This window comes from Myxine glutinosa (genome assembly GCF_964187855.1).
Source record: "Myxine glutinosa chromosome 12 unlocalized genomic scaffold, kmMyxGlut1.1 SUPER_12_unloc_1, whole genome shotgun sequence".
In the NCBI taxonomy this organism is placed as follows: Eukaryota; Metazoa; Chordata; class Myxini; order Myxiniformes; family Myxinidae; genus Myxine; species Myxine glutinosa.
The window spans coordinates 695,020-720,417 of NW_027616355.1; the positions used below are offsets into that span (position 1 = coordinate 695,020).

The window sequence follows — 25,398 nt, forward strand, 5'->3', positions numbered from 1 at the left end:
CTTTGGATTATTAAAGTAAATACAAATTTCTCCACGAGTATTGTTGATGGTCTTATCATTCTTTTTCAAAGTATTGTGGTCAATCACTTTTTCAAGCTTTGAATAAATTGCCAGGAGTAGAGGAGAAACTTTTGTTAGATTTACTTTAATGGATGTCTTTCCAGGTATAGTTAGAGCTCTTCCTTTAAATGAAATAGAGGGGCTCATGTTATTTTCCATAACTGGTTTTACCCAAAAATTTCCATATTTATCTTTGTTCAATTTAACATCTTTGACATATTTTTCTATATCTCTCACCGAAGTAGAGATTGATTGAAATTTGTCTTTTGTGCTTTGAAACATTGTATTTATTAATGAATAAACTTGCATTTAGTTTAAGTAAAAATTTACCACATAAATATGATAAGTTCTGAAGGATATTTAGAATTTCCAGACTCTCCATATGATAAATTAGAGAATTGTTCGGCTTGTGATAGAGTGGGGCTTAATGATGAGGATTCATATAAACAATGTTTATTCTGTGATTATATTCTAATTAATGATAATAAGAAATATAAAAAAACATATAACTCTTTTAAATTAGAACCAAAAATGAATTACTTTACAAGATTAATAAGAGAGATGAATGTTAAGTATTATGGTGATAATACACCATTTCTTACAAGGAAAGAGACTCTTTGTATTGAGGAAATGTATAAGGGTTTAATGATATTTATTATTCAAAATAATTTTAATGGAAATGTTAATACAAGATACTACATAAATAAAATAATGAATTATTTTGAAATTAAACCCGAACTCAGGATAAAATATAGAGTTTCTAAAATAGCTCAAAAAAAGTTGGATGACTTGTTTTCCAAATATATAAATGAATGATTTTTTACCCGTTTGGGAAAATAAGATAAAATTTAATAACCATAAAAACATTCCAAATTCATTGAGATGTCTAATAGTTGGTTCAAGTGGATGTGGAAAAACCTGTTTGCTTTTAAAGATGCTCCTTACCCCCAACTTTTTAGATTATGATAATTTAATAATTTTTACGAAGTCAAGTTTTCAACCCGAGTATCAACTACTCTCACAGGGTTTTAATGCAGGTCTTAAAAAGGAAGACATTATCGGTTTATTTAAACTTCAAAACAAACTAAATGATTATAACATTGAGGATATAATACAACTATTTTGTGATACACAGAAACCTAAACCAAAACCCATAACTTGTATTCTCAGTGATAATACGGATGATATACCTTCACCTCAAGATTTAGATAAATCAAAAAAGAACCTCGTCATCTTTGATGATTGTGTTAATGAGAGAAACCAAACAGTAATGGATAGCTACTATACAAGAGGGAGACATTCTTCTTGTAATTGTATTTATCTTAGTCAGTCATATTTTCAACTCCCTCGACGCTCAATAAGAAACAATGCTAATACTTTTATTTTATTTAAGTTAAATTCAATAGATGTAAATAATTTTTGGAGAGATAATTGCTCTACGTTATGTAGTAAAAAAGAATTTGAAAATTATATGAAACACACGATTGGAAAATATAAATATATTGTTGTGAAACAAGATGAGATATTAAAGGATGTATTTTTATTTTAAACATAATTACATATATAAATGACAACAATTATTATTAACCTGGTGGGTAAATCTGCTTCTGGAAAGAACTTTCATAAATCTAAACTCTTGAATAGTAAAAATGAAAAGATTGTAAGTTTTTTTTTAAAACACCCTATGAATCGTTTTGTGAGTACTACAACCAGAGCAAAGCGACCAGGAGAAGTAGAAGGGAAAGATTATTACTACATTTCAATGGAGGAACATATGCGATTGAGGAACGAAGGTCAAATATTTGAGGAGGTCTCTCTTGGTTCTACAAAATATTCACATTGTAAGAGTGAGTTAAATAAAGTAAAATCTAATGGTCTTGGGATTTTAGAAACTAATCCTGAAGGAATGAGACAAATTATTAAACAATTGTGTGGTGATGGAGTTAAGATTTTATCATTCGGTTTTGATATCGATGAGGAGACTCAACGCAAACGTATGAAAAGCAGAGATACAAGTATTAGTGAAGAAGAAATAACAACTCGTATTAATACCAATAAAGAATTTGATGAAATATTTAAAGAAAAGGATTTATTTCAACACATTTACTATAATGACAAAGAAAAGGAAAATTTTCCCATTGACCTTTACAATTCATTAAATGATATTTTTCAATAAATAAATACAGAAAATGAATACCGAAGAAAGAGCAAGAAAGTTTAAAGAACATCAAGAGTTGGTTTCAAAAGTTGTAAAGCAACAGGAAGAGATAAAGAAGAAACGGAGACATAAACTAACTGGTGAAGAAGCCTTTGAAAGAAAACAAGAGAAAGTTTTTAAACCGCTTTTAAAAACTCAACACCCTACAGTTCCCACGGTAGAATTTACTCCAAAAAAACTTCAAATGCTCAAAGATTTTAGTCAGATAACAAAACAAGAACTTGGAAAATTAGAATATAATGATGAAGAATTATTTCAGAAACTTGAGGAGGTAAATCAACCCCCTAATTATGTAGTGGAAGCTCTTCAAAACAATGAATATTTGGCAGATTCAAAAACCAGAGCAGGTCTCATTCCAACAGAAGAACCAGCAGTGTTCCATCTTGTGGAAGAAAAGGTATTGATATTTAATGATGAATTGATGTTCTTGAGTTCTACTCAACCAAATGTTAAATTAACTCCAAGATTAATGTTTCTTCTAACAAACCCCGGATTCAGCGGTTCAAAATATTTTGAGGAACCACTTGATATGGAAAGAGAGGAAGATAGGGTATATATTGAGTTGCTAAATGCACTTGATTATGGAGTTTCTGTTGCTGGTAAAAGTAAGAAGAATGAGAAGGAGAAACATATTATTGATGCTTTAAGTAAGCTTGGTTCGGGTGTTAGTTTTCTTCCAAATGACCCATCACAATTAGTTAATAGGCTATTATTGTTGTTAGGTAGTAAGAAGGCTGAAAACAACAATTGTTTTAATGAATCCTCAGCCATTTTAGATCAGTTGATGAACATGAAAATAATTAATAAATGTCAATACAAAGATATTTTATTAGATATTAAATAAGATGAGAAGCACAATTCTTAGTTTTAATTTCACAACGAGCGATTACACAGCTTCATTCCCTTACCCACTACAACTTGACCCCCTTACCTCATATGAGGCATCTTTGTTGTCAATGGAAACTTACAATACCCTTTTTAATATCACAGAGAAAAACAACAAGTTTAGTTATAATCCAGGAAGTGGATATAAAACTATAACCGTTTCACCTGGAGCTTACGAGATTTCTCAAATATCTTCAGAAGTCTCTCGCCTTATGAAAGAAAAAGGTGATGAACCAAAAAATATTGTAATAGATATTCAAAAACACACTTCAAAATCAACTATTAAACTTAAAAATAATTATAAAGTTGATTTCACGATTGAAAATTCGTTTAGAGAGCTATTGGGTTTCTCTTCAAAAAAGATTGAAAATAACGGGACGTTTTACAGTGATAATGTTATCCAAATATCCTCCGGTATAAATTCAGTATTAATTCATTGTGATTTGATTGATGGTGCTTATAACGATGGAATAAGAACAAATACAATATTTTCATTCAGTGCATACTCAACCCGGATTGGTTATAAATTTAATATGGAACCAAAAAATCTTGTCTATTTACCTGTGTCAGGAAAAACCATATACAGAGTAAATTTTAGGATAACCGACCAAGATAATCGTATGATATCCTTTAATGATGAAATTATATCCATCAGAATTCACCTACGTGAAGTTTTTCAATAAATAAATAATGGTTATTGTGAGAAAACATGAGTTGGGAAAATATAAAATAATTATAGGGGAGGGCATGTACCTTTCACCATACTATACAAGGTATGTGGGTAAAGGATACTATAAACCTAAGAGACAACGAGGTGTAGGTCATCAATTTCGAAATAAAGGAGATGGGATAATTGATACTCTAATGGGTATTGGTTCAACCATCCTTAAACATAAAGACCTAATTGGTTCAACTGCTTCTGCCGTGGGCTCCGTTGCGGGTGCTATAAAGAGTATAAAAGATGCTCAAAAGGAGTCTCATAAATTACAAGCAATCAAAGAAATAAAAAAAGGTAAAACTCAACTATCTTCACAAGAACGACAAAAAATCATTAAAATACTTGGGTCAGGGTTTCAACGATTTTAATACTATATAAATACAAGTATGGAAGCGATTGATAGTATCTATGATTTGGATGATACAATTATCATTTCAAACTCCACAAAAAAGGAAGACTATTTTAAGGTAAATGCTATAACAGGAACAGACTGGAATTCAAACGGAACAAAAAGTTTTGAAATAAATAATCAACAAACTTACTTGAATATAGCTGATAGTTTCTTGCTGTGTAAATTTAAATTCACTAAGGCTGCGAATAATACTCATGCTACACTCGTAAATGATTTCTTCTGGAAAATGTTTGATAGTGTTCGCCTGTATATTGGAACACAAGAGGTTGAAGCGGTTGATTATGTCTCTGCTACATCTGAAATGATGAAATTTACACTATATTCGTTTGGTGATAGAATGGGTAAGGGAGCTGTTGAAGGTTTTATTCCTGATATGTCAACGGGTACAAACACAGACCCTGGTTATAGTCAAAGGAAGGCAATGTATAATGATGACACAAAACCAGAGAATAGTTTTACCGTAGCAGTACCTCTGAAAGGTATATTTGGATTTTGTGATTATGACAAAGTTTTGTATGGTCTTAAAATTAGATTTCAACTACAAAGGAATGATGATGTAAATAGGTTGCTTTTTGGGGTTGAAAATGCTTTTGGAGACAACAATAAATTTGTTATTAATGATTTGTGTTGGTATATCAGTGAATATACTCCTAATCTTAAAACGGAAGAGATGTTAAATAGAAGACTTAACTCAAAGAAACCGCTAAATGTATCATACCTTAAAAGAAGATGTCAACACGTTAAACTGGAACACACTACCTACACTTGGAATTTGGGTGTTCTTCAAGGAAAGCCACGATACCTCTGGCTCATTTTTAAAAAACCAGATGGAGAGGACAGTACTAATAAGAATAATGCGCTGAGTGATAATGCTAAAGTGAAACAACTTCGGGTTTCTCTTGATGGCACATTTTATCCGCGAGATAGATTGGAAATTGATTGGGAAAAAAATGATTATGCGGAAGCCTACAAGTCCTACCAAAAGGTGTGTGAAAGTAATGGTAATAATGATCCTATTTTGGATATGGTTGCGTTTCAAAAACTTTATACAATCTACGCAATTGACCTGAGTTCTCAAAAGGAAACTATAAAGTCTAATCGAGTGGATACTTCTCTATACATTGAAAGAGGGGAGAGTGAAGAGGTTAATGCATATTGTTTGCTTTTGGAGGAAACAGAATTACAGATTAATACAGATAATGGTGTTATGATTAATATCACATAGGTTTTTTCTCATAAATAAATGGTTGGGGTATATGTTAATCAAATCAATCTTAATAAATTAACATCTTGTATTCAAAATCAAAAGCCTTGTATTATTAATGTTAATACAATTCAAAGAAAAGGAGCTGTAAGAATTGATGTTTTACTCACACACACACAAGTAAAAACACTAAATGATACTGGTTCACTTAAAATTAAAATGACAAAACCTATGTTAAAGAAATATTCAATAGACGAGTCAAGAGGAGGATTTCTCCCGTTTCTAATTCCTTTATTTGCTGGTTTAAGTGCGGCGGGAGCATTGACTGGTGGTATTTCAGCAGCGGTAAAAACTGCTAACGAAAGGAAGGCACAACTAAAAGCTCAAAAAGAATTGGAAAGACATAACAAGGAGTTGGAGAAACAAATTAGTGGAAGTGGTGTAATTGTAGATTTTGCTCAAAAACTTGAAAGTCTACCTGATAAAGCTAGATTGTTGGTTAGAGATATGCTTTCCTCTATCGCTCAAGCGGGTGTTAAACTAACTAAACGGGGTAATGGATTGTATCTTTCTCATAAATAAATGGATAAATGGTTTAAACAATTTGGAAAGAATACAACGTCAAATATAGAACTTACTAAGTATTGTAAAACACTAAAAATTGATAATGTGGTTATTTGTATGAGAGATGAATTAATACATATAAATAAGAATACAAAGAATATTATTATGAATTTAGACACACAGAATGGTTCTCATTGGGTTTGTATTCATAATAGTCAGGATAAATATTATTTTGATAGTTATGGTATGCCACCACCTGTTGAAGTAATACAATTCTTACAGAATGGTGTTTATCAAACATTTCAAGTTCAAGAAATTAATTCTAAATGTTGTGGTCAATTATGTTTATATGTATTATTTCAACTCAACAATAATGAAAATTTTTATGATATTATTTTTAATCTAATATAAATGACTTATGTTGGAAAAGATGGTTCTATCTTTAGAAAATCCTCTCAGGATATTGATTTATCAAATTATTATACAAAGGCACAGGCTGAACGACAAAAATATAGTGTAAGTAAAAATATTAATATGAAGAATACTTATAAATTAATCAATTATCCAAACCCTACAGATGCAAATGACTTAATTAGATTTAGTGATTTATCACAATATATATTTTTAAAGAAAACAGCACGTTTTGTTAAACAAGTAAAATTTACAACCACAACACCTGGTTATACTGACCATACACCTTTCCTCATTGAATTTAACTACCTGCTTACAATTGAATTTTATAAAGAAGGACATATAGTTAATATGCGAATTAATAAATGGGGGTACGATATGCCTGATTTAGGGTATAATTGGTCTTTTTCAATAAACATAGAAGACCTACATGATTTGAATCAGTCTCGTAAAGAAGAATATTATCCACTTGGTGAGGATATGGATTTATGTGGAAGTACAATTAATAAACAACAAATACATGGTTTTAAGAAAAGAAAAATATATGATAGTATAGCGATGGTTAGCATGACAAAGAAGGAAGGTCATGAGATAAGGATAGAAAGCCGAGGAATACAAACCGATTTGGTAGTGGAAAGATGGGGTGGTATTACCTGTCATAATATTAATCTCACATATATTTCTGATACATAAATGGCAGGAAGAAGACTACAAGAGAATTATAATTTTTGTATTCAAGGATACCTACAAGAAAAGGGTGCTCGGTATTACATACCTTATGATTTGGAGCATATACATGGGAATTTTGTCATAAAAAACTGGCCTTATACTGATATTGTTAAACCCACAAATAGAGACTTGTTTAAAGTATTAAATAAAAATGAACTTCTCAAAGTTATGAAATATAAAACTCTTTTAGAAATCGTCAACAAATCTTATTGGTATCCTATTATGAGAAAAATAATTATTGATACAAGAATATCTCAAAATCCAGATGAGTATATGTATAATATTCTTTGGGGTTCAAACTCAAGGGTAGCAAGGGATGAGGAAGGAGTTGAAGAAGAGAAGGAGGAAAGAGAGAAAAAGGAGAAGGAGGAAAGGGAGAAAAAGGAGAAGGAGGAAAGGGCGAAAAAGGAGGAGGAAAGGGAGAAAAAGAAAAAGGAGGAAAGGGAGAAAAAGGAGAAGGAGGAAAGGGAGAAAAAGGAGAGGGAGGAAAGGGAGAAAAGAGAGAAGGAAGAGAGGGAGGAAAGGGAGAAAAGAGAGAAGGAGGAGAGGGAGCAAAGAGAAAGGGAGGAAAAATATAAAAAGATGGAAATCAGTGAGATTAATAAAAGATTGAAGGTATTACAGCAAATAAATCAAACTCAACGCACTGAGGAGGAAAATAAAGAAATGAGAAGTCTAATGAAAATATTATTTTCAAGAATAACGACGTCAATGTCTTCAGTTTCAGGGAGGAGATTTAAACGAGAAAGTGGGGATAAAGAAGAAGAAGAAGGAAAAGATTATGTGGTTGATGATGTCGGTGTAATTGACTTTAGTTAGTTTTATTTGTAAATAAATGGAGGAGAGAGTGAAGGCATTCCTTAGGATTCTTTATGTTTTAAAAATAAAGATCGAAATGTATATGTTAAAAACCAAAAAGGTTTTGATAATCTGTCGGAATTTTTCTGATAAATAAATATGAGTTATTGTCTCAAATGTAAAAAGAAAACTAAATCTAAAAATATCTCTTATGTTAAAGCTAAAAATAATAGAGTTTATCAAAAAGGAATATGTCAAGTGTGTGGCTCTAAAAAGTGACAATTCATCTCTCCTAAAAGTGGAGGAGACATACAAAAGTTTCTGTCAGGAAGTAAATTTACAACAACTGGAATTCCAGGGGAATTACACCTTCCAGGGTATTCTTTCTGTGGTCCAGGAACAAACTTGGATAAAAGATTAGATGAGGCTGACAATCCTAAACCTTGGTCTAAACCTATAAATAGGGTTGATGAAGTGTGTATGAAGCATGATATTGCTTATGGGAATACCACTACATTAGATGAAAAACATGAAGCAGACAGAGAAATGTTGTATAATTTGTCCTTGATACGAAATCCGACATTGAGAGAGAAAGTTGATAGGTTTATTGTGAAAAAAATGATAAGTGTTAAATTGAAACTTGGTCTTGGTTATTTCCCAAAAAACGATTAAACTCCAATGATGTTATCAAGACTGAGGAGCTTTTGGCTAATGAATTACATAAACCTATAATCACAAAGTTTAAAAGAAGGAAAGTTTATTCTAAATACACTGACCACATATGGTCCGCTGATTTAATCGAACTAAATAATGATAAGGGATACAGGTATGCTTTAACCGTTATTGATTTGAGGAGTAGATTTGCCTGGGTTGTTCCTTTGAAAAACAAGAGAGGTAATACTTTAATGTTAGCCTTTAAGCTAATATTTGATAGAAATAAAAGGAAACCAAAGAAGTTATGGACCGATGAGGGAACAGAGTTCTATAACAAAATATTTATGAAATTTCTTAAAGGGGAGGGTATTAAATTATACAGCACCTTTAATGAAGGAAAAGCAGTTGTTATTGAGCGTTTTAATCGTACTTTGAAAGAGAGACTATATAAAAAATTCACACAACTCGGTTCTCAAAAATGGGTGTATTTAATTCAGGATATTGTAGATAATTACAATAATACAGTTCATTCATCAACAAATCCTGGTGTTGGGCTAGCGGCTAGGGTGTCAGCTTAGGATCCTAGGATCCTGGGTTCGAAACCCGGTCGATCGCTGAATTAACGCCAGGGGGGTTGACTCAGCCTGTCATCCTTCCGAGGTCGGCTAATTGAGTACCAGTTCACTGGTAATTCCCTGCTTGTCGTTAAAGGCGGCAAAAAGGGTTGGCGTCAGGAAGGGCATCCGGCCGTAAAACATTGCTTCAAAAAGGGGACCGAAAAACAACAACTACCACGCTTCCCGAAAAAGGCCAACCCCCGCTTGCGGGGAAAAATGGCCTCTAAAGGTGTTTTTTATTTTATTTATTCATCAACAAAATCAAAACCATCGGAAACATTTACAAAATTAGAATATGAAAAGGAGATTAATTTGAGAAAGCCCAAGTTTAAAGTTGGTGATATTGTAAGAATATACAAATGGAAAAGTCATTTTGAGAAAGGTTATACACAAAAATGGACTCGTGAATTATTTAAAATCATTGATGTAATGGATACAGTCCCTTGGACCTACAAATTATATGATTTAAATGGAGAAGAAATCTTGGGTTCATTTTACTCACAAGAATTACAAAAAACACAAGTAAGCAGATAATACCCTTGAAAATAATAAATAAATAAATAAAATGTAATGGGGATACGTTTTTAAATCTGTGAACCCCAAACACAGAATCACACAACTTTTTAGTTGGGGCTTAACTTTTGTGTGTGCATAATGGGGATACGTTTTTAAATCTGTGAACCCCAAACACAGAATCCCACAACTTTTTAGTTGGGGCTTAACTTTTGTGTGTGTATAATGGGGATACGTTTTTAAATCTGTGAACCCCAAACACAGAATCCCACAACTTTTCAGTTGGGGCTTAACTTTTGTGTGTGTATAATGGGGATACGTTTTTAAATCTGTGAACCCCAAACACAGAATCCCTCAACTTTCCAGTTGGGGCTTAACTTTTGTGTATGTGTGAGTGAGTCATAATAATATACAAACCCTAACCCAACCCCATCCCTAACCCAACCCCATCCCTAACCCAAACCCATCCCTAACCCAACCCCATCCCAAACCCAACCCCATCCCTAACCCAACCCCATCCCTAACCCAACCCATCCCTAACCCAACCCCATCCCTAACCCAACCCCATCCCTAACCCAACCCCATCCCTAACCCAACCCCATCCCTAACCCAACCCCATCCCTAACCCAACCCCATCCCTAACCCAACCCCAACCCATCCCTAACCCTCACATTCAAAATCCCAACCCTAACCCAATCCCATCCCTAACCCAACCCCAACCCTTGGAGATCACGGCGAGGTCACGTCTTTTCGAAGCTGCTCCATGCGCTCACGCTTTCGAAGCTAAGTGATATTTCTCAATTGTGTTTTGTCGAGACTGTATCTATCTTTCGGTGTATGTACCTACAGCGTATCTTTTGGAAAATTTTCGGTGCTAATTTTTCGTTCATGTATACACAATCGTCGGTTAATGGTATCGAGTATTCTGCGGCCTAGTACTCGTAGGCTTAGACTACCGTACCGTCTCAGACCTTGTGGTTTGTTTTTCTCTCAGCGATTCGTCGAATGCGCTGAAATTATTTTCGTTCTCTGTTTCGTACCAGTCGTTCACCCCGTACCTCCTTGTTCAATATCTGTACTCACAAAAAAAAAAAAAAAAACCCAAAAAATATTTCCTTCCCAGGTCTTATTCGTTTATTTGTTGTTCTTTTTGTTCGTTCGTTCTTCGTTCGCGATCACGCGGTTAGAAATGTATAATCTCTCCCCTGAACAACTATTTTCTCTCATATATTATAACACCCTTTTCTTCTTTTCCTACAAAAGGATGCTTTCGTCTTGCTCACCAAATCTATTCATTCCAAAAAATATATATAATACCATCTCTTACAGTTCCTCCTTTATACATTCCATAAACTATCCAGAACTCCATCCCTCCTCCAGTGTCCTCAAACGTATTTTTGACTCGAAGGTCTCAAACTCATTTTGCAAAAAATGTTCGTTTCCCATGAATCGTACACTTTTCAAAATCCAATCTCACCCCTCCCCTCCAAATCCTCCCCATCACCCATCCCTTTCAAATCTCCCCCCTTGCCCCTTCCCTCCCCTCCCTCCTAAACTCACCCCACACCCCTCCCCTCCGAGACTCTCCCTCGCTCCTCTCCTCCTAGACTCCCCTCTCACCCCTCCTCCTCAAAGCATCCTCCCTGCTTCTTCCTCCTTCCAACTTTCACCTTCATCTCCCCAAACCTCCTGCCTTGCTCTTCCCCCTCCTCAAATAACACATCACTGTGCCTCACCCAATCTCCATCAAACCTTTTGTCTGCCCCATTCTTACCTTTCTCCAAGCTATTCTGAAATCTCTGACACACCTTCAACAGCTCTCCCTACCTCTTCCTCCTCTTCCACATCTTACCCTACCCCTCCCCCCCCCCCCCCTGTTCTGGACCCGATGCTCCCCCTTCCTCTTCATTAACGGTATGGACCTCAAACATCCGGGGCCTTCGCTCAAACTTGACTGACCTCTCCATACAGGTTGCTTCTGACAAACCAGATGTGATCTGCTTAACAGAAACTTTCCTCCTTCATGATGTCTCTGATGCCTTGGTATCTCTCCCAGGTTACTCCCTCCTCCGGTATGATAGACCTGAGCCTCGTCCTGGAGGTGGGGTTGCTATCTTTATAAAAAACTCTCTTCCTCACTCGCCCTCCACTGCCCTCTCTCCACCTCACCCCCAGGAATACCTTTGGCTACGGCTTCCCCTTCGCTCCCACCTTTTGTTCATATGTGTGTTGTACCGTCCACCAATCAGCGATGACTCCATCTACATCTCACTGTCTGATAATATGGACCAACTTCTATCTACCCATCCCAACTCTCTCTTCCTCATATGTGGTGATTTCAATTGTCACCATGCCAGTTGGCTGGGTGTGGGTACCTCTCTCACCAGCCATGGCTCTTCAGCAAAGGACTTCTGCGACTCACTGGGACTGACACAATCTGTCAATTTCCCGACCCGGATCTCAGTCAACGGAGCATCTTCTCTTCTGGATTTGGTTATGACAAACTTCCCTGAAAATGTCTGCTGCTCTTCTTCTGCTCCAATCGGCTCATCTGATCATGTGCTTGTCAAAGTGGACATCTCTCTGACCATTCTCAGAGAGCCTCCTCAGCGTCGACGAGTCTGGCATTTCACTCAGGCCAACTGGCACGGTCTTCAAGCAGCCATCAATCATCTGGACTGGTCTCCCATCTCTACCGCCTCTGACATCAACTCATCCTGGGAATTCTTTCAAAGTAAATTGCTCTCTCTCATGCACAGATTTATACCATCTCGTCTTCAGTTGTCATACCCTTCCTCCCGTCCATGGTACACGGAATCTTGTGGTGAGGCTGTTGCCCTGAAACAACTTGCTTTCGTCTCCTGGAAAGCAAATCCAACGGAAGGAAATCTCATTTCCTTTCACAAAGCCCGAAACAAGTGTGTGTCCACCCTCAGGAGAGCCAGGAAACAATATCTCACCATTCTCAAGACCGAACTCTCTTATCTGTCTCCCTCTTCCAAATCATGGTGGCGTCTGGTCAAATCTGTTTCTGGTGTTTGTTCCCCCTCCATCCCCTCCCTCCCCTCAAACGGCTTAACGGCTGACTCCGCACGTGAAAAAGCTGAATGCCTCAACTCTGTGTTTGCCTCTAAATCTTGTGTCCCAAACCCATCCCTCTCTGTACCCACCGTACCCAGTCGTACCCAGCTGCTCCTGGACTCTGTGTCCTTTCCTCCTGACAAGGTGGAAAAGTTTCTGTCAACCCTCGACTCTGATTCTGCAACGGGTCCTGACGGCATCAGCCCACGGGTCCTAAAATCATGTTCTTCTGCTCTTTCACTCCCTCTTTCTGTTCTCTTCACCCTCTCTTTTGCTCAAGGTCATCTGCCATCTGCTTGGAAATCAGCCAACATCACCGCTTTGCACAAAAAAGGTGCAAAAACAGATCCCAGCAACTACAGACCAATCAGCCTTCTCCCAATTATCAGCAAAGTCATGGAATCCATCATTGCTTCAGATATTAAATCTTTCCTCTTCTCCAATGGCTTGATCTCTGATCATCAATTTGGTTTCAGACCTGGTCACTCTACTCTGGACATGCTGCTTCTGCTTTCTCAACAATGGATGGAGGTCCTCAACGCCAAACAGGAAATTAGAGCTGTCTCCCTTGACATTTCACGTGCCTTCGATACGGTCTGGCACCCTGCTCTGCTCTCCAAACTCTCCTCCTTTGGTATCCATGGAAATCTCCACGCATGGCTGGCGGACTTCCTCTCTGGTCGTAGTCAACGTGTGGCCCTGAATGGGTTTCTCTCATCTCCTCTTCCTGTTCAGGCTGGAGTTCCCCAAGGTAGTGTTCTGGGCCCTGTGCTTTTTCTGGTCTTCATCAATGATCTCTCTGACTCTCTTGAAAATCCTCTCTATCTCTTTGCTGACGACTCTACTCTCTGTCGCTCCATTCCCCATCCCTCAGATCGGCAGTCTGCAGCCTCCTCACTCTCTGCAGACCTGGACAAAATCACAGACTGGTCAAACAAGTGGAACATGTCTTTCAATCCTGACAAATCTCACACTCTTACAATGTCTCTCCAAAAGGACCGACTGGACAACCCTCCCATCTACTTTCTCAACAATCCTCTCCAAGAAGTTCTGTCGCTCAAGCTTTTGGGTCTCACTATCTGCCATGATCTTTCTTGGGAAAACCACATTTCCAAGCTGGCCTCCAAAGCCAGTCGCCGACTGGGCATCCTCCGTCGTGCGAAGTCCTTCCTTGGCACACCTGAGCTCCTCACCACATACAAGGCTTTCATCCGCAGCTCAATGGAATACTGTTCCCCCCTCTGGGCTGGTGCTCCTGCCTCACACCTTGCTCGGCTTCACGCTGTTGAGGCCAAAGCTTTCAGAATCATTGGAATCTCCTGCGATGTAGTTAATGCCGAGGGCCTTTCACTCACTCACCGCAGGCAGGTTGGTGGTCTTTCTGTCTTCTACCGACTCCTCTCCGGCCTTGCTCCCCCAGCTCTCTCTGTGCTCTGTCCCCCCAATATTCCTTCAGGTCGCACAAGATCTGCCTGCAACCCTCTTATGGTTAAACTGCCAAAGTCTAGGCTCTCTGCTCACCTTCACTCTTTCATTCCCCTTTTCTCCCGCCTCTGGAACAAACTCCCCCACTCCCTCAATCCCACTCCTCCCTCCAGGTCTTTAAAACAGCTGTTCACCACCATCTCTTATCTTCCCCCATCGAAAACCTTGATCTTTTCTACCCCCGGTAATTCACCCCAGAGTCCTTGCAGTGTTCATATGTTTTAATCCTCTCCCACCTCCCCCCAAGTCCTCCCGATGTCCCTGCTCTCAAATGTTGTGTTTGTGTCCTTCCCCTTCTTCCCCCTCTCTTTTGTGTCCTCCCCCCTCTCTCCCCATCTTGTCTGCCGCTCCCCTTGTTTTTTGTGTTTTGTGTGTCGGTTTGTCTTTTTGTGTGATTAATGTTTGCTCTTTCACGAGCCTCGATCTTGTATACTAAAAAAAAAAAAAAAAAAAAAAAAAACCCTCACATTCAAAATCCCAACCCTAACCCAACCCCATCCCTAACCCAACCCCAACCCTAACCCTCACATTCAAAATCCCAACCCTAACCCAACCCCATCCCTAACCCTCACATTCAAAATCCCACCCAAACCCTAACATAATCTTTTTTTTCTTCTTTTTTAAAAATATGTATTTCATTTTTTTTTTTTTTCCTCTTCTGCCAATTCTGTCTTTCAAGGCTTTCAAGTTTGAAGAAGTAGAAATGGGAAGAAAGAATTTTCCAGCATTTTCTTCCTCGAACTTTCTTGATATTGCTTAAATCAAGCGTCATTAAACAAAGAACATTGTTCATTGCTTTAGAATCCAAAGAGTCTCCAAGATGGACCCCACAGGTAGAGTCTCCAAAATAAAACCAACTTTCCAAGTTCCCAAGGTATAACCACATTCCTGTTGAGCCTCCAAGATAGGTATCACATTCCGAGTCATCAAAACAAAACCCCCATTCCGAGTCTCCAAAAATATAACCATCTTTCCAAGTCCCCAAGGTAGAACCACAATTTTCAGAAATATTGGGGGTTTCCATGATAAGTCTCACATAGTATAACTGCGGACCATCAGGGAAAACTTCCCTTTCACAATTTTTTAGGGTTTCTATGATGTGTCTCACATAGTATAACTGCGGACCATCAGGGAGAATTCCCATTTCACAATTTTTTAGGGTTTCTATGATGTGTCTCACATAGTATAACTACGGACCATCAGGGAGAACTCCCCTTTCCCAATTTTCAGAAATTTGTGGGTCTCCAATGTATGACTTGTATTCTGGCTCATCAAGGTAGAACTTGTTCAGTGGGTTTTGTTTTGATAACTCACAACAAGTATCATCATGGTAAAACTCTTTTTCAGGATTTTGTGGATCTCCAAGGTATAACTCTTTGGCTGGGTCATCAAGGTAGAACTCGTTCTGGGGGTCTTGGTTGTTCAAAATGTCTTCAAACAAAAAAATAACTTCATCCCAAGTTGTGTTAAAAGCAGAATTTTCATTTCGTATCTCAGATACAATTTCCTGTGAAAGAAAATAACAATGTATTAATTTAATACAATATTTTTATTTGTATAAATCAAGCTCTATGAATATTAAAATAAACTTTGTTAACTCTTACATGAGTCTCATCTAAAAAAAAAAAAAAAAAAAAAAAAAATTAAATAAATAAATAAATAAATAAACAAACTTACCTCCATTGATAAGAGGTTCGAGTCCAGTTCATCAATCTGAAGGTTGAGTTCTACACAGGTAGTAGGACTCCAAGGAATAGCAAAGTTATCCCATTCCATTTCGGCATAGTAGTCCATTCTCAAGTGAAGCAGAAAGCGTGTTTGAAAAAGCCTGTGTGGTCGGTGCCTTTTATAAGAAGGGCTGGGTGTGGGTCATTTCCTGTGGAAATTCCCTGGGCAAACCTGGGCGTGTCTTAACTGGAAATGCTGTGATGGAAATTCCCTGAAAATGATGTAATGTATTACCTGGAAATGATACAATGCTGAAGAGTTTATAAAGTGAGTGCGACTTAGCAAAAGTGGGCGGAGCTTAGAAAAAGCGGGCGTGGCTTAACAAAAATGGGCGGGCTTAGTAAAAAAGTGGGCGTGGTTTACCAAAAAGTGGGCGGGGTTTACCAAAAAGTGGACGGAGCTTAACAAAAGGTGGGCAGAGCCTACCAAAAAGTGTGTGGCACTGGAGGCGCTCAAACAAGAACATTGAGGGAGGTTTACCATTTTATCTTAGCTCAGTTAAAATATATTAATAAAGAACCAAACTCAAACATCTTTTTTGTTAATATATTAGATGGTGAAGGGAGTGGCAAGATAATTAAATTATTTCCCACGCATAAACAAATATTTGTAGGGTCGTTGTTTGAGTGGGCCAAAGATGATTCACCAGATGATATTAAGAGTAAAAGGTTAAAAGGTCCATAAGGTCAGAAGGATCACAGGTTCACACAGAAGGACCATTGTTTAAGTGGTCTAATGAATAAGGATAACATGTCAAAAGGTTAGAAGGTTCGTAAAGAACAGGGTGAGAGAAATAGAGGTGTTTAGGGGCAATGAGGGAGGGGAAAAATTAACATGTAAGTCAATGGGAAAATGAGAGTGTCCCAGAAGCAACATACATACACTACTTATAGAGGTGCAACTTTTTTCGATTTTTCCAAGATGGCGCCTGTACCACGTGAACCTATGACGTCATAAATATCATTTTTAAAATTCCACAGGAGGAGCTGCTCATATTCTGAAAATTTCGTGCCAATTGGACTAACAGTTGCAGAGGAATTTTTTTTTTCATACTGATCAGATCAAGCGTTGTACTTGTCGAATTATGACGTCATAATTAAGGCACCGATGACATCATCATCAACATATCTTATTCCTCATGGTGAGTACTTGACAATGAACCATGTTTCCATTTTTTCCATTGAATGATTTCGGAGATATGAAGATGTAACGTTTTTCCAAGATGGCCCCTGTACCACGTGACCTATGACGTCATAATATCCATTAAAATATTCAACAGGAGGAGGCCCTCCATTGGTGAAAATTTCATGTCAATCGGACCAAAAGTTGCCGAGAAAATGATTTTTTTTAATGCAGACACGTACGGCACACGTACGGCATATGCACGGCACACGTACGTATGTAACGGAATGCTTAACCCCGATTTTCGCTTCGCGAGCGCAGGGTAAAAACGACTGGGCCAGCCTTCAACTGATGTTACACAAGTGCTGGGGGTACTCAGGTTCGAATCATGGTCACCAAAAATCCCCCCTCCCCCGCTCCCACAAGGAAATGCTCTGTATGTACTGTGAGCACGTCTGGAAATCGTAGAAAAAAACCGCTGCGTCAATCTGCACTAAATTCTGCAGACATGCTGGGGGTACCCAGGATCAGGTCATGGGTACAACACTCCCTCCCCCCTTCACCCCCACAAGGCACACGGGAAAAAGTGACAGCGTAGGGGTTCTGGTACATATTGTAGGTGGAAAAAATTGAAATCTTCCAAACAATTTTGTTTCATTGTTTTTTGTGCGTTTTTTTGTTACTGTCATGGCCGAAACCACTGCTGGGAAAAGCTCACCCAGCCAGGCAGCGCCCTGAACCTCCCCCCGGGGCAGCGCCAGTGTATATATAGCCAAATATGCATTAGCTCCATGATATTAAAATTACGAGAACGGCACTCAGTAGAGAGCAAACCTCGGCCTGGTTGGCCATATCACTCAATGGTGAAGAATAATTTTAAAAATTCTACAAGCTGGATCCATATCTTCACCAAAACTGAATCGTTTCTTCCTTGTCACATACACAACCTGTCCAACAAGTTTCGTCCGAATCGATCCATAATTTTTTCAGATATCCTGCTATGTGTCGTTTTTGGCTCTATGTCCCAATGGTGAAGAATCACTTTTAAAATTCTAGTAGCCGGATCCGGATCTTCACCAAAATCTAATCATTTCGTCCTTGTGACATGCGTTACATCTGTGCCAAATTTCGTCTGAATCCGTCCACAACTTTTTGAGATATCTTGTTCACAAACGGACAAACAAACAAACAAGAGGACGTCATGCGTAGCACGATACTTGCAAAATCCGCCCTCCCCCAAAAGTTTTCCAATGATACATGATGGCCTATGTTGACCTTTTGGCCTATGGTGACCTCAAAAATACTTGGTGGTTGAATTCAGTAACCAGATATGCAAGTCCTCTTCAAATTTCACATCAATTAGATGAAAATTTGGATTTTAGAAATGTGGCCTATGTTGACCTTTTGGCCGATGTTGACCTCAAATATACTTGGTGGTTGAATTCAGTGACGAGATATGCAAGTCCTCTTCAAATTTCAAGTCAATCGGATGAAAATTGAGGATTTTAGAAATTTGGCCTATGTTGACCATTTGGCCTATGTTGGCCATTTGGCCTATGTTGACCTCAAGAATACTTGGTGGTTGAATTCAGTGACCAGATATGCAAGTCCTCTTCAAATTTCAAGTCAATTAGATGAAAATTGAGGATTTTAGAAATTTGGCCTATGTTGACCTCAAAAATACTTGGTGGTTGAATTCAGTGACCAGATATGCAAGTCCTCTTCAAATTTCAAATCAATTGGATGAAAATTGAGGATTTTAGAAATTTGGCCTATGTTGACCTTTTGGCCTATGTTGACCTCAAATATAATTGGTGGTTGAATTCAGTGACCAGATATGCAAGTCCTCCTCAAATTTCAAGTCAATTGGATGAAAATTGAGGATTTTAGAAATTTGGCCTATGTTGACCTATTGGCCTATGTTGACCTTTTGGCCTATGTTCACCTAAAATATAATTTGTGGTTGAATTCAGTGACCAGATATGCAAGTCCTCTTCAAATTTCAAGTCAATTGGATGAAAATTGAGGATTTTAGAAATTTGGCCTATGTTGACCATTTGGCCTATGTTGACCTCAAAAATACTTGGTGGTTGAATTCGGTGACCAGATATGCAAGTGGTCTTCAAATTTCAAGTCAATCGGATGAAAATTGGGGATTTTAGAAATTTAGCAAATTTGGTGACCTTTGGCCTATGTTGACCTTTTGACCTATTGACCCCAAAAACAATAGGCTTCTTGCTTTTGACCAACTCTACCACTTGGTGAAGTTTGGTGAAGATCGGTTGAAAATTGTGACCTGTAGGCCGGTGACAAACAAACAAGCAAACAAACAAACAGACAGACAGACAGAATCACAAACACAACCGACCAATATACTTGAAAAATCTTCGATTTTGCAAGTAATAAACAGGCAGACAGACAGGGGTGAACACATAACCTCCGTCCACCTTTGGTGCAAGGAATACCAATAAGCGAACTATAAGCAGAAGCACATGGTAAAAATACCACGGTGTAAAAAAGGGAGCCTTTTATTCTTGCACTCGTTGAAAGCTGAAAATGGAAGGTTATGTGTTTGTTAAGATTTTTTAAGAGCAAAGAAAAAATTTTGGGAGGGATTAAGGCAGCGGTCTGTTGCCTATACACCGCCCGAGTTCAACTTTTGGCCCGATTGAAAGATTTATAATTTTCCCGTAGGTTTGGATTAATTTGAGGCAACTTTTACTTCATAATTTTTCTCTCCGAGGAGCGTTTCCATATTTCTGGTTTGGACAGACATACAGACATTGGTATTTTCGTACCCTTTGCAGTTAGAATGAATGAGATGCTTTTGAATTGACTAACTTGAGCTTTTTTGTTTAGGTGAAGATGATAGTGATGATGATGAAGATGACGACGATGAATGGGAAGATTAAGAGAGCATCACATCATATTTTTCTGACACGCCTGTGCTGCTCACAAAACTGCACCAAAACTAGTTGTTTGCATTTGAAGTTGTATTCGCTTTTAGACCTCCATGAAGAAGAAGATTTGTAAAGAGCATGCAGAGCGCACCATTCACAGGATGGTAGGATAACTTTGAGGTGGTGCACTTGCTTTTTTTATTTTATACACTGGTAATGTAAGGCGATTCATGTGTAGTTGCATTTAACGATAAGTTGGGGCCCGTCTACTGGCATCGACTGCTGATGGATGTAAAATATTCCACAGTACCTTTAGATGAAGAGTTATCGCCGGCATCCTGAACGAATTCCAAAGTCCAGCTAGTCAAACGTCACGCCAGGCCTGCTGCTTCATGGAAGACGGGTAAAACACGCTTTCTGAGCCTTAACTAAAAGAATATGTTGAAGGTGTATGATGTGGGTGATATAATAGAGTCGATCTATCTCGGAGGTATTTCTATATTTTTCTCTTTTACAATCGCCTACAGATACTAAGCTGGTTGTCACAATGGTAAGCATGGAACAGTATATGTTAGGCTTTGGGAGAAATTCCAATTATTACAGTACATTTATTTGGCTAGGCTGGTGATTATAAATACATATTAATTTTATATCACTGTAACAATAAATAATAATAATAATTTGCATTATATGAACCATGATTACAGCATAGCCTTAACTGAAAGGCCTCAAAAGAAGGAATGTTACACACACACATACACACACATACACACACATACACACACAGACACACACAGACACACACACACACACACACACACACACACACACACACACACACACACACACACACACACACACACATACACACACACACCTGGGTCAATCTTTTTGGCTTCATGTCGTTGAGTTACCCCTTTGTTGTGACTTCCTTGTGTTGACTGCACTTGTTGAAACCTTTTTTTGTTGTTGTTGATTTGTCATGTGATAATTATCTTCATTTTTTGTATTTTAGCAAAGTCAAGTTCATATTTAGCTCGTGCACATCTTCTCGCCAAAACAAATAGCGACCGAAGGGATTCAGAAAACCAAATCAACCTTCCCTAGTCTATGAATACCTCGGGTCCAACTCTTTTCTGCGTGGTGGCCACAAGGGGAATTTAAATAAAGGTGATCACATACCAACTCTCTCCACTTTCAAACCATCCGCACCTTACTGATATCCCAACTCACACAATCCTCCCATCTCAACTGTGGTCTACCTCTTTTCCTTCTACCTTGCTCTCTCAACCTATCCGCTCTCTTTGCCATTCTCTCTTCCCCTATCCGCACCAAATGTCCAGCCCATCTCAGCCGGCATTTCACCAATTTCTGAGTCAATCTCATCTGCACACTAATCTCCTCCCTCAGGTTATCCATCCTCCTTCTATCCACCCTCTTCACTACCGCAATCCTCCTGACCCAGTTGTTATCGCAAACCTGCATCCTCTGTTGTTGACTTTCTGTCAGTGCTGTTGTTTCAAGACCGTAAAGGTAGGCCGGCCTTACACAAGACATCAGAACCTTCCCTTTCAATCACCTTGAAATCTTTCTGTCTGCCATTACACCATTCTCGACACATTCGCACCCACCTGAATCCTCCTCCGCATCTCTGCCTCTGACTTACCATGCCACTGTCCCCCCAGATATTTCATTATTTTCTCTGCTGCTCGACCCACATCACCTCCAGTCTTATCCATGCTCATTTTCAGCCGATACTTCCCAAATGCCTCCTTCCACTCCCACAGTGTTATTAGTACCTTCACCTATTAATGGAACGTTAAAAATGCTGTGCATCTCTAATCTTGGTGAGAGGAAATGTGCAGCCACGAATCGACAAGTTGTATTCGCAAATCGACTCATATCAAAGGTCATTTAAAGGGCAATGTTTTCCACTCATGCTAAACACCTCCACATGCGTTTGATTTCTGCAACACCATCATCAACAGGCACAGCATAAATAACCAGGGGACATTATCATTGTTCAGTCTCAGAGCATCATGTGGAAGAAGGGAGCAGTTAGAGGAATCCCAACGAAAAATGGTAATCAACAGTCCACCTGAGGACACCTCCATCGGATGGATTTAGATTGTTCAACCCATGTATACATAAATCAAATGTGGGGAATGTTGTCATGAAATGGAAAGCCCTCAGGTGCAATACCAACGCAGACCATTATTGGGTAAGACCATTGAAAATCACCTGAAAAGGGAAGGAAACCCAGTGGCAGGAGGAGTTCATTGAGAATTACATTCCATGGAGACCACAGAAGAGAAATTCACGAAACCATTTCAGCATGATGTCAATGGATGGAATTTCATATTGTGGATCAACAAACCGGTATCCTAGACCGTTGACATGTGCAAGCAGGTTTGTTGGAGCAACAGGTACAGGTAAACATTGCTCAAGTTCATTGCCTCATGTTCTTCCCTCCAGTCTTTCAAGCATTCCATCCATGTTCATATTAGGGGTTTCCCCCTACATACCTCCGATCTCTTATGTTCTTATTGACCCCTGACTCATTCATTCATTCTTCCTCTTCCATTCCTGCCACTCAATAACTGGTTTACCTCTGCCACCGAAGGTGGGCGAAGCTTATATGTTTTCACCCCTGTCTGTTTGTCTGTCTGTGAACTGGACATCTCAAAAAGTTGTGGACAGATTCGGACGATATTTGGTGGAGAGTATGGGTATGTATCTATGACGAAATTATTAAATTTTGGTGAAGATTGGTATCCACATCCAGATAGAAGAATTTTCAATTTTTAAAGGTGATTCTTCACCATTGAGTGACATAAAACCGATATGTGGCACTATATCTCAAAAAGTTGTGGACGATTCGGACGATATTTGGTGTAGTGGTTGGGTACGTATCTATGATGAAATTATTAGATTTTGGTGAAGATTCGAATACGGATCCGGATATAAGAATTTTTGAATTTTCCAAGTGATTCTTCACTATTGAGTGATTGGGCCAAAAACGATATATAGCATGATATTCAAAAAGGTTATGGACGGATTACGTCAAAACTTGGTGGATGAGTTGGTTAGGTGATACCTAGGTCTGCAACTTGGTTAGGTTAGGTCTGCAACAAGCCGATTCGAATTTGGTTCAGATCTGAATCCAGATTAGGCCTATCAGTGGGATACAAAGCGTAAGCTGTTCAGCCTGGTGGAGGGAGGTATGCCCTTTCCCAAGTACCGTTCTTGTTTGCCTCGTATCCATAGGTTATTTGTCTGTCTGTTCCCCTTTTGTCCTTTCTGTCCATCTGTAAAACTGTTGGTCTTTGTCGTTTGGCCCTTCAATGAGCCTAAACCTCTGTATAAAAAAAAATTCTGACAGCCGAATTTACGGAACATTTTGAAAGTCAATTATGGGCTCGACAACATTAACGACAAAAAAAAAATTCTGAAAACGAGAAGATGCACAACACAAAGAATGGTGGAGAATCCCAGCTCCAAGCAATCAAAATCTGGGAGAAAATGTTTGAGTAAAGGCCCAGGCTGTGACTTGCCTTAGAGATGTCCTCCAAGATATTAATGACTTGAATGAGTCAATAACAAAGAAAGAGTAAAAAGAGTTTATTAATGCTCTTGACTCTTCACTGATGATCAAGAAAACAAGAATGCAACTGCCAAGATGTCTGCATCATGGGTTAACATAATCTGCACTAACATTATGTTATGCTCGGGTGATGATCAATGTCTTTCCTCCACATTGGATTGGATAGATCAGGATTTGAAGCCAAAACCCTTGGATCACTGGAATAACATTTATCTGAGCGAAACGATCCAAGAAGATTTTAATAAATGCGTAATTATTTGTACTCTACTTGCTTTATTGTTTGTTTGTTTTTGTACAAATACATTTTTTCTTTGCAAGTGCACACCTGTCCCATTAATTTCTAAAGATAATGAACTTTATCATCATGAGGATGCTCAAAATATATTAGCAGGCTCATTATGCAGGTGATGAAGAATCATAATCATCATCATCATCTCCACAACCGAAGGTGGATGGAGGTTGTTTTAACCCCTGTCTGTCTGTCTGTTTGTCTGTGAAGAGGACATCTTAAAACGTTGTGGACGGATTTGGACGAAATACAGATGAGAGGTTGGCCTAAATCACAAATAGTGGCCTACAGGTTTGACCAAGAAAGATCATCGCTGAGAGTGAGACCCAGACGTTTGAGTGACTCAACCTCTTCAGGCGGATTGTTAATAAAATAGATGGGAGGTTTGCAGACGGTCCTTTTGGAGAGAGAGGAAGTCTAAAGAGAGGGAATGGGAGTAGAGGAAGTCAGTAAGTCATGTGTGGAGTCGGCCTTGGATGCCATAGGCAGAGTTTGGAGAGCAAGGCAGGATGCCAGACTATTGAAAGCTAGAGATATGTCCAGAGAGATGGCACTATTATCATGTCTAACATTGAGGGCCTCCCCTCCATCCATTGTTGGGAGTAGAAGCAGCATGTCCAAGGTGGAGTGACCTGGTCTGAAACCAAATTGATGATCTGAGAGGTTGTTGGAGAAAAGGAAGGATTTAATGTCGGGTGAGATGATGAATTCCATGACTTTACTGATGATTGGAAGTAAGCTAATTGATCTGTAGTTAAAGGGATTGGTTTTTGCACCTTTTAATATTTTGCGGTGATGTTGGCTGTTAGTCAAGGTTTGCCAGAAACATCTCCATTTTCACAGGTGCAAAAGAGACATACATCCAGGAGCAGTTGTGTGTGCCTGAGTATGGTGGGCACACAGAGGAAGGGGTTGGGGACACAATATCTGGAAGCAAACAGAATGGAGGCATTTGGCCTTCTCACAAGCGGAGTCAGCTGTGGTGCCATTTGAAGTGGGGGAAGGGATTGAAGGGAAGCATACACCAGAGGCAGACTGAACAAGGTACTACCAGGTTTTAGAGGAGGGAAACAAGTTTGAAAGTTCATTATTGAGGTTGTACAGTGGGGTGGTCCAGATTCACATGGTGAAATTTTTTTTTTTAAATCAAAATTCCTCGGTTGTCTGTATGCGCCATTGTTCCACTACATCAGATGACTCTACAACCCGAAAAACAACAACATCGGAGCTAATTTAGAGGTCGAGCCAGATTGTGGTTTTTTATACAATGTATTTTTTTCATCAAATTTGGATGACAAGCATTGTTCACGGGGTTGTTGTCAGTGTTTTAGAATTGTATCACAAGTTATCGGCCGCTTTTCTTCAGACAAAGCTAAACTGTACAGGAAGTGTGGCTATTTCACAAG

General features: G+C 38.6%; 1 protein-coding gene across 1 annotated transcript in view; it reads left to right on the forward strand.

Annotated features, from left to right (window-relative positions):
- Positions 1-20,785, forward strand: part of LOC137437801 (actin nucleation-promoting factor WAS) — an 86,474-nt gene extending 65,689 nt beyond the window's left edge. Inside the window, exon 11 of the mRNA XM_068132439.2 lies at positions 20,059-20,785. Within this exon, the coding sequence (XP_067988540.1) occupies positions 20,059-20,111 (53 nt within the window). The 3' untranslated portion in view covers positions 20,112-20,785. The remainder of the gene's footprint in view (positions 1-20,058) is intronic.
- Positions 20,786-25,398: the final 4,613 nt, after the last annotated feature.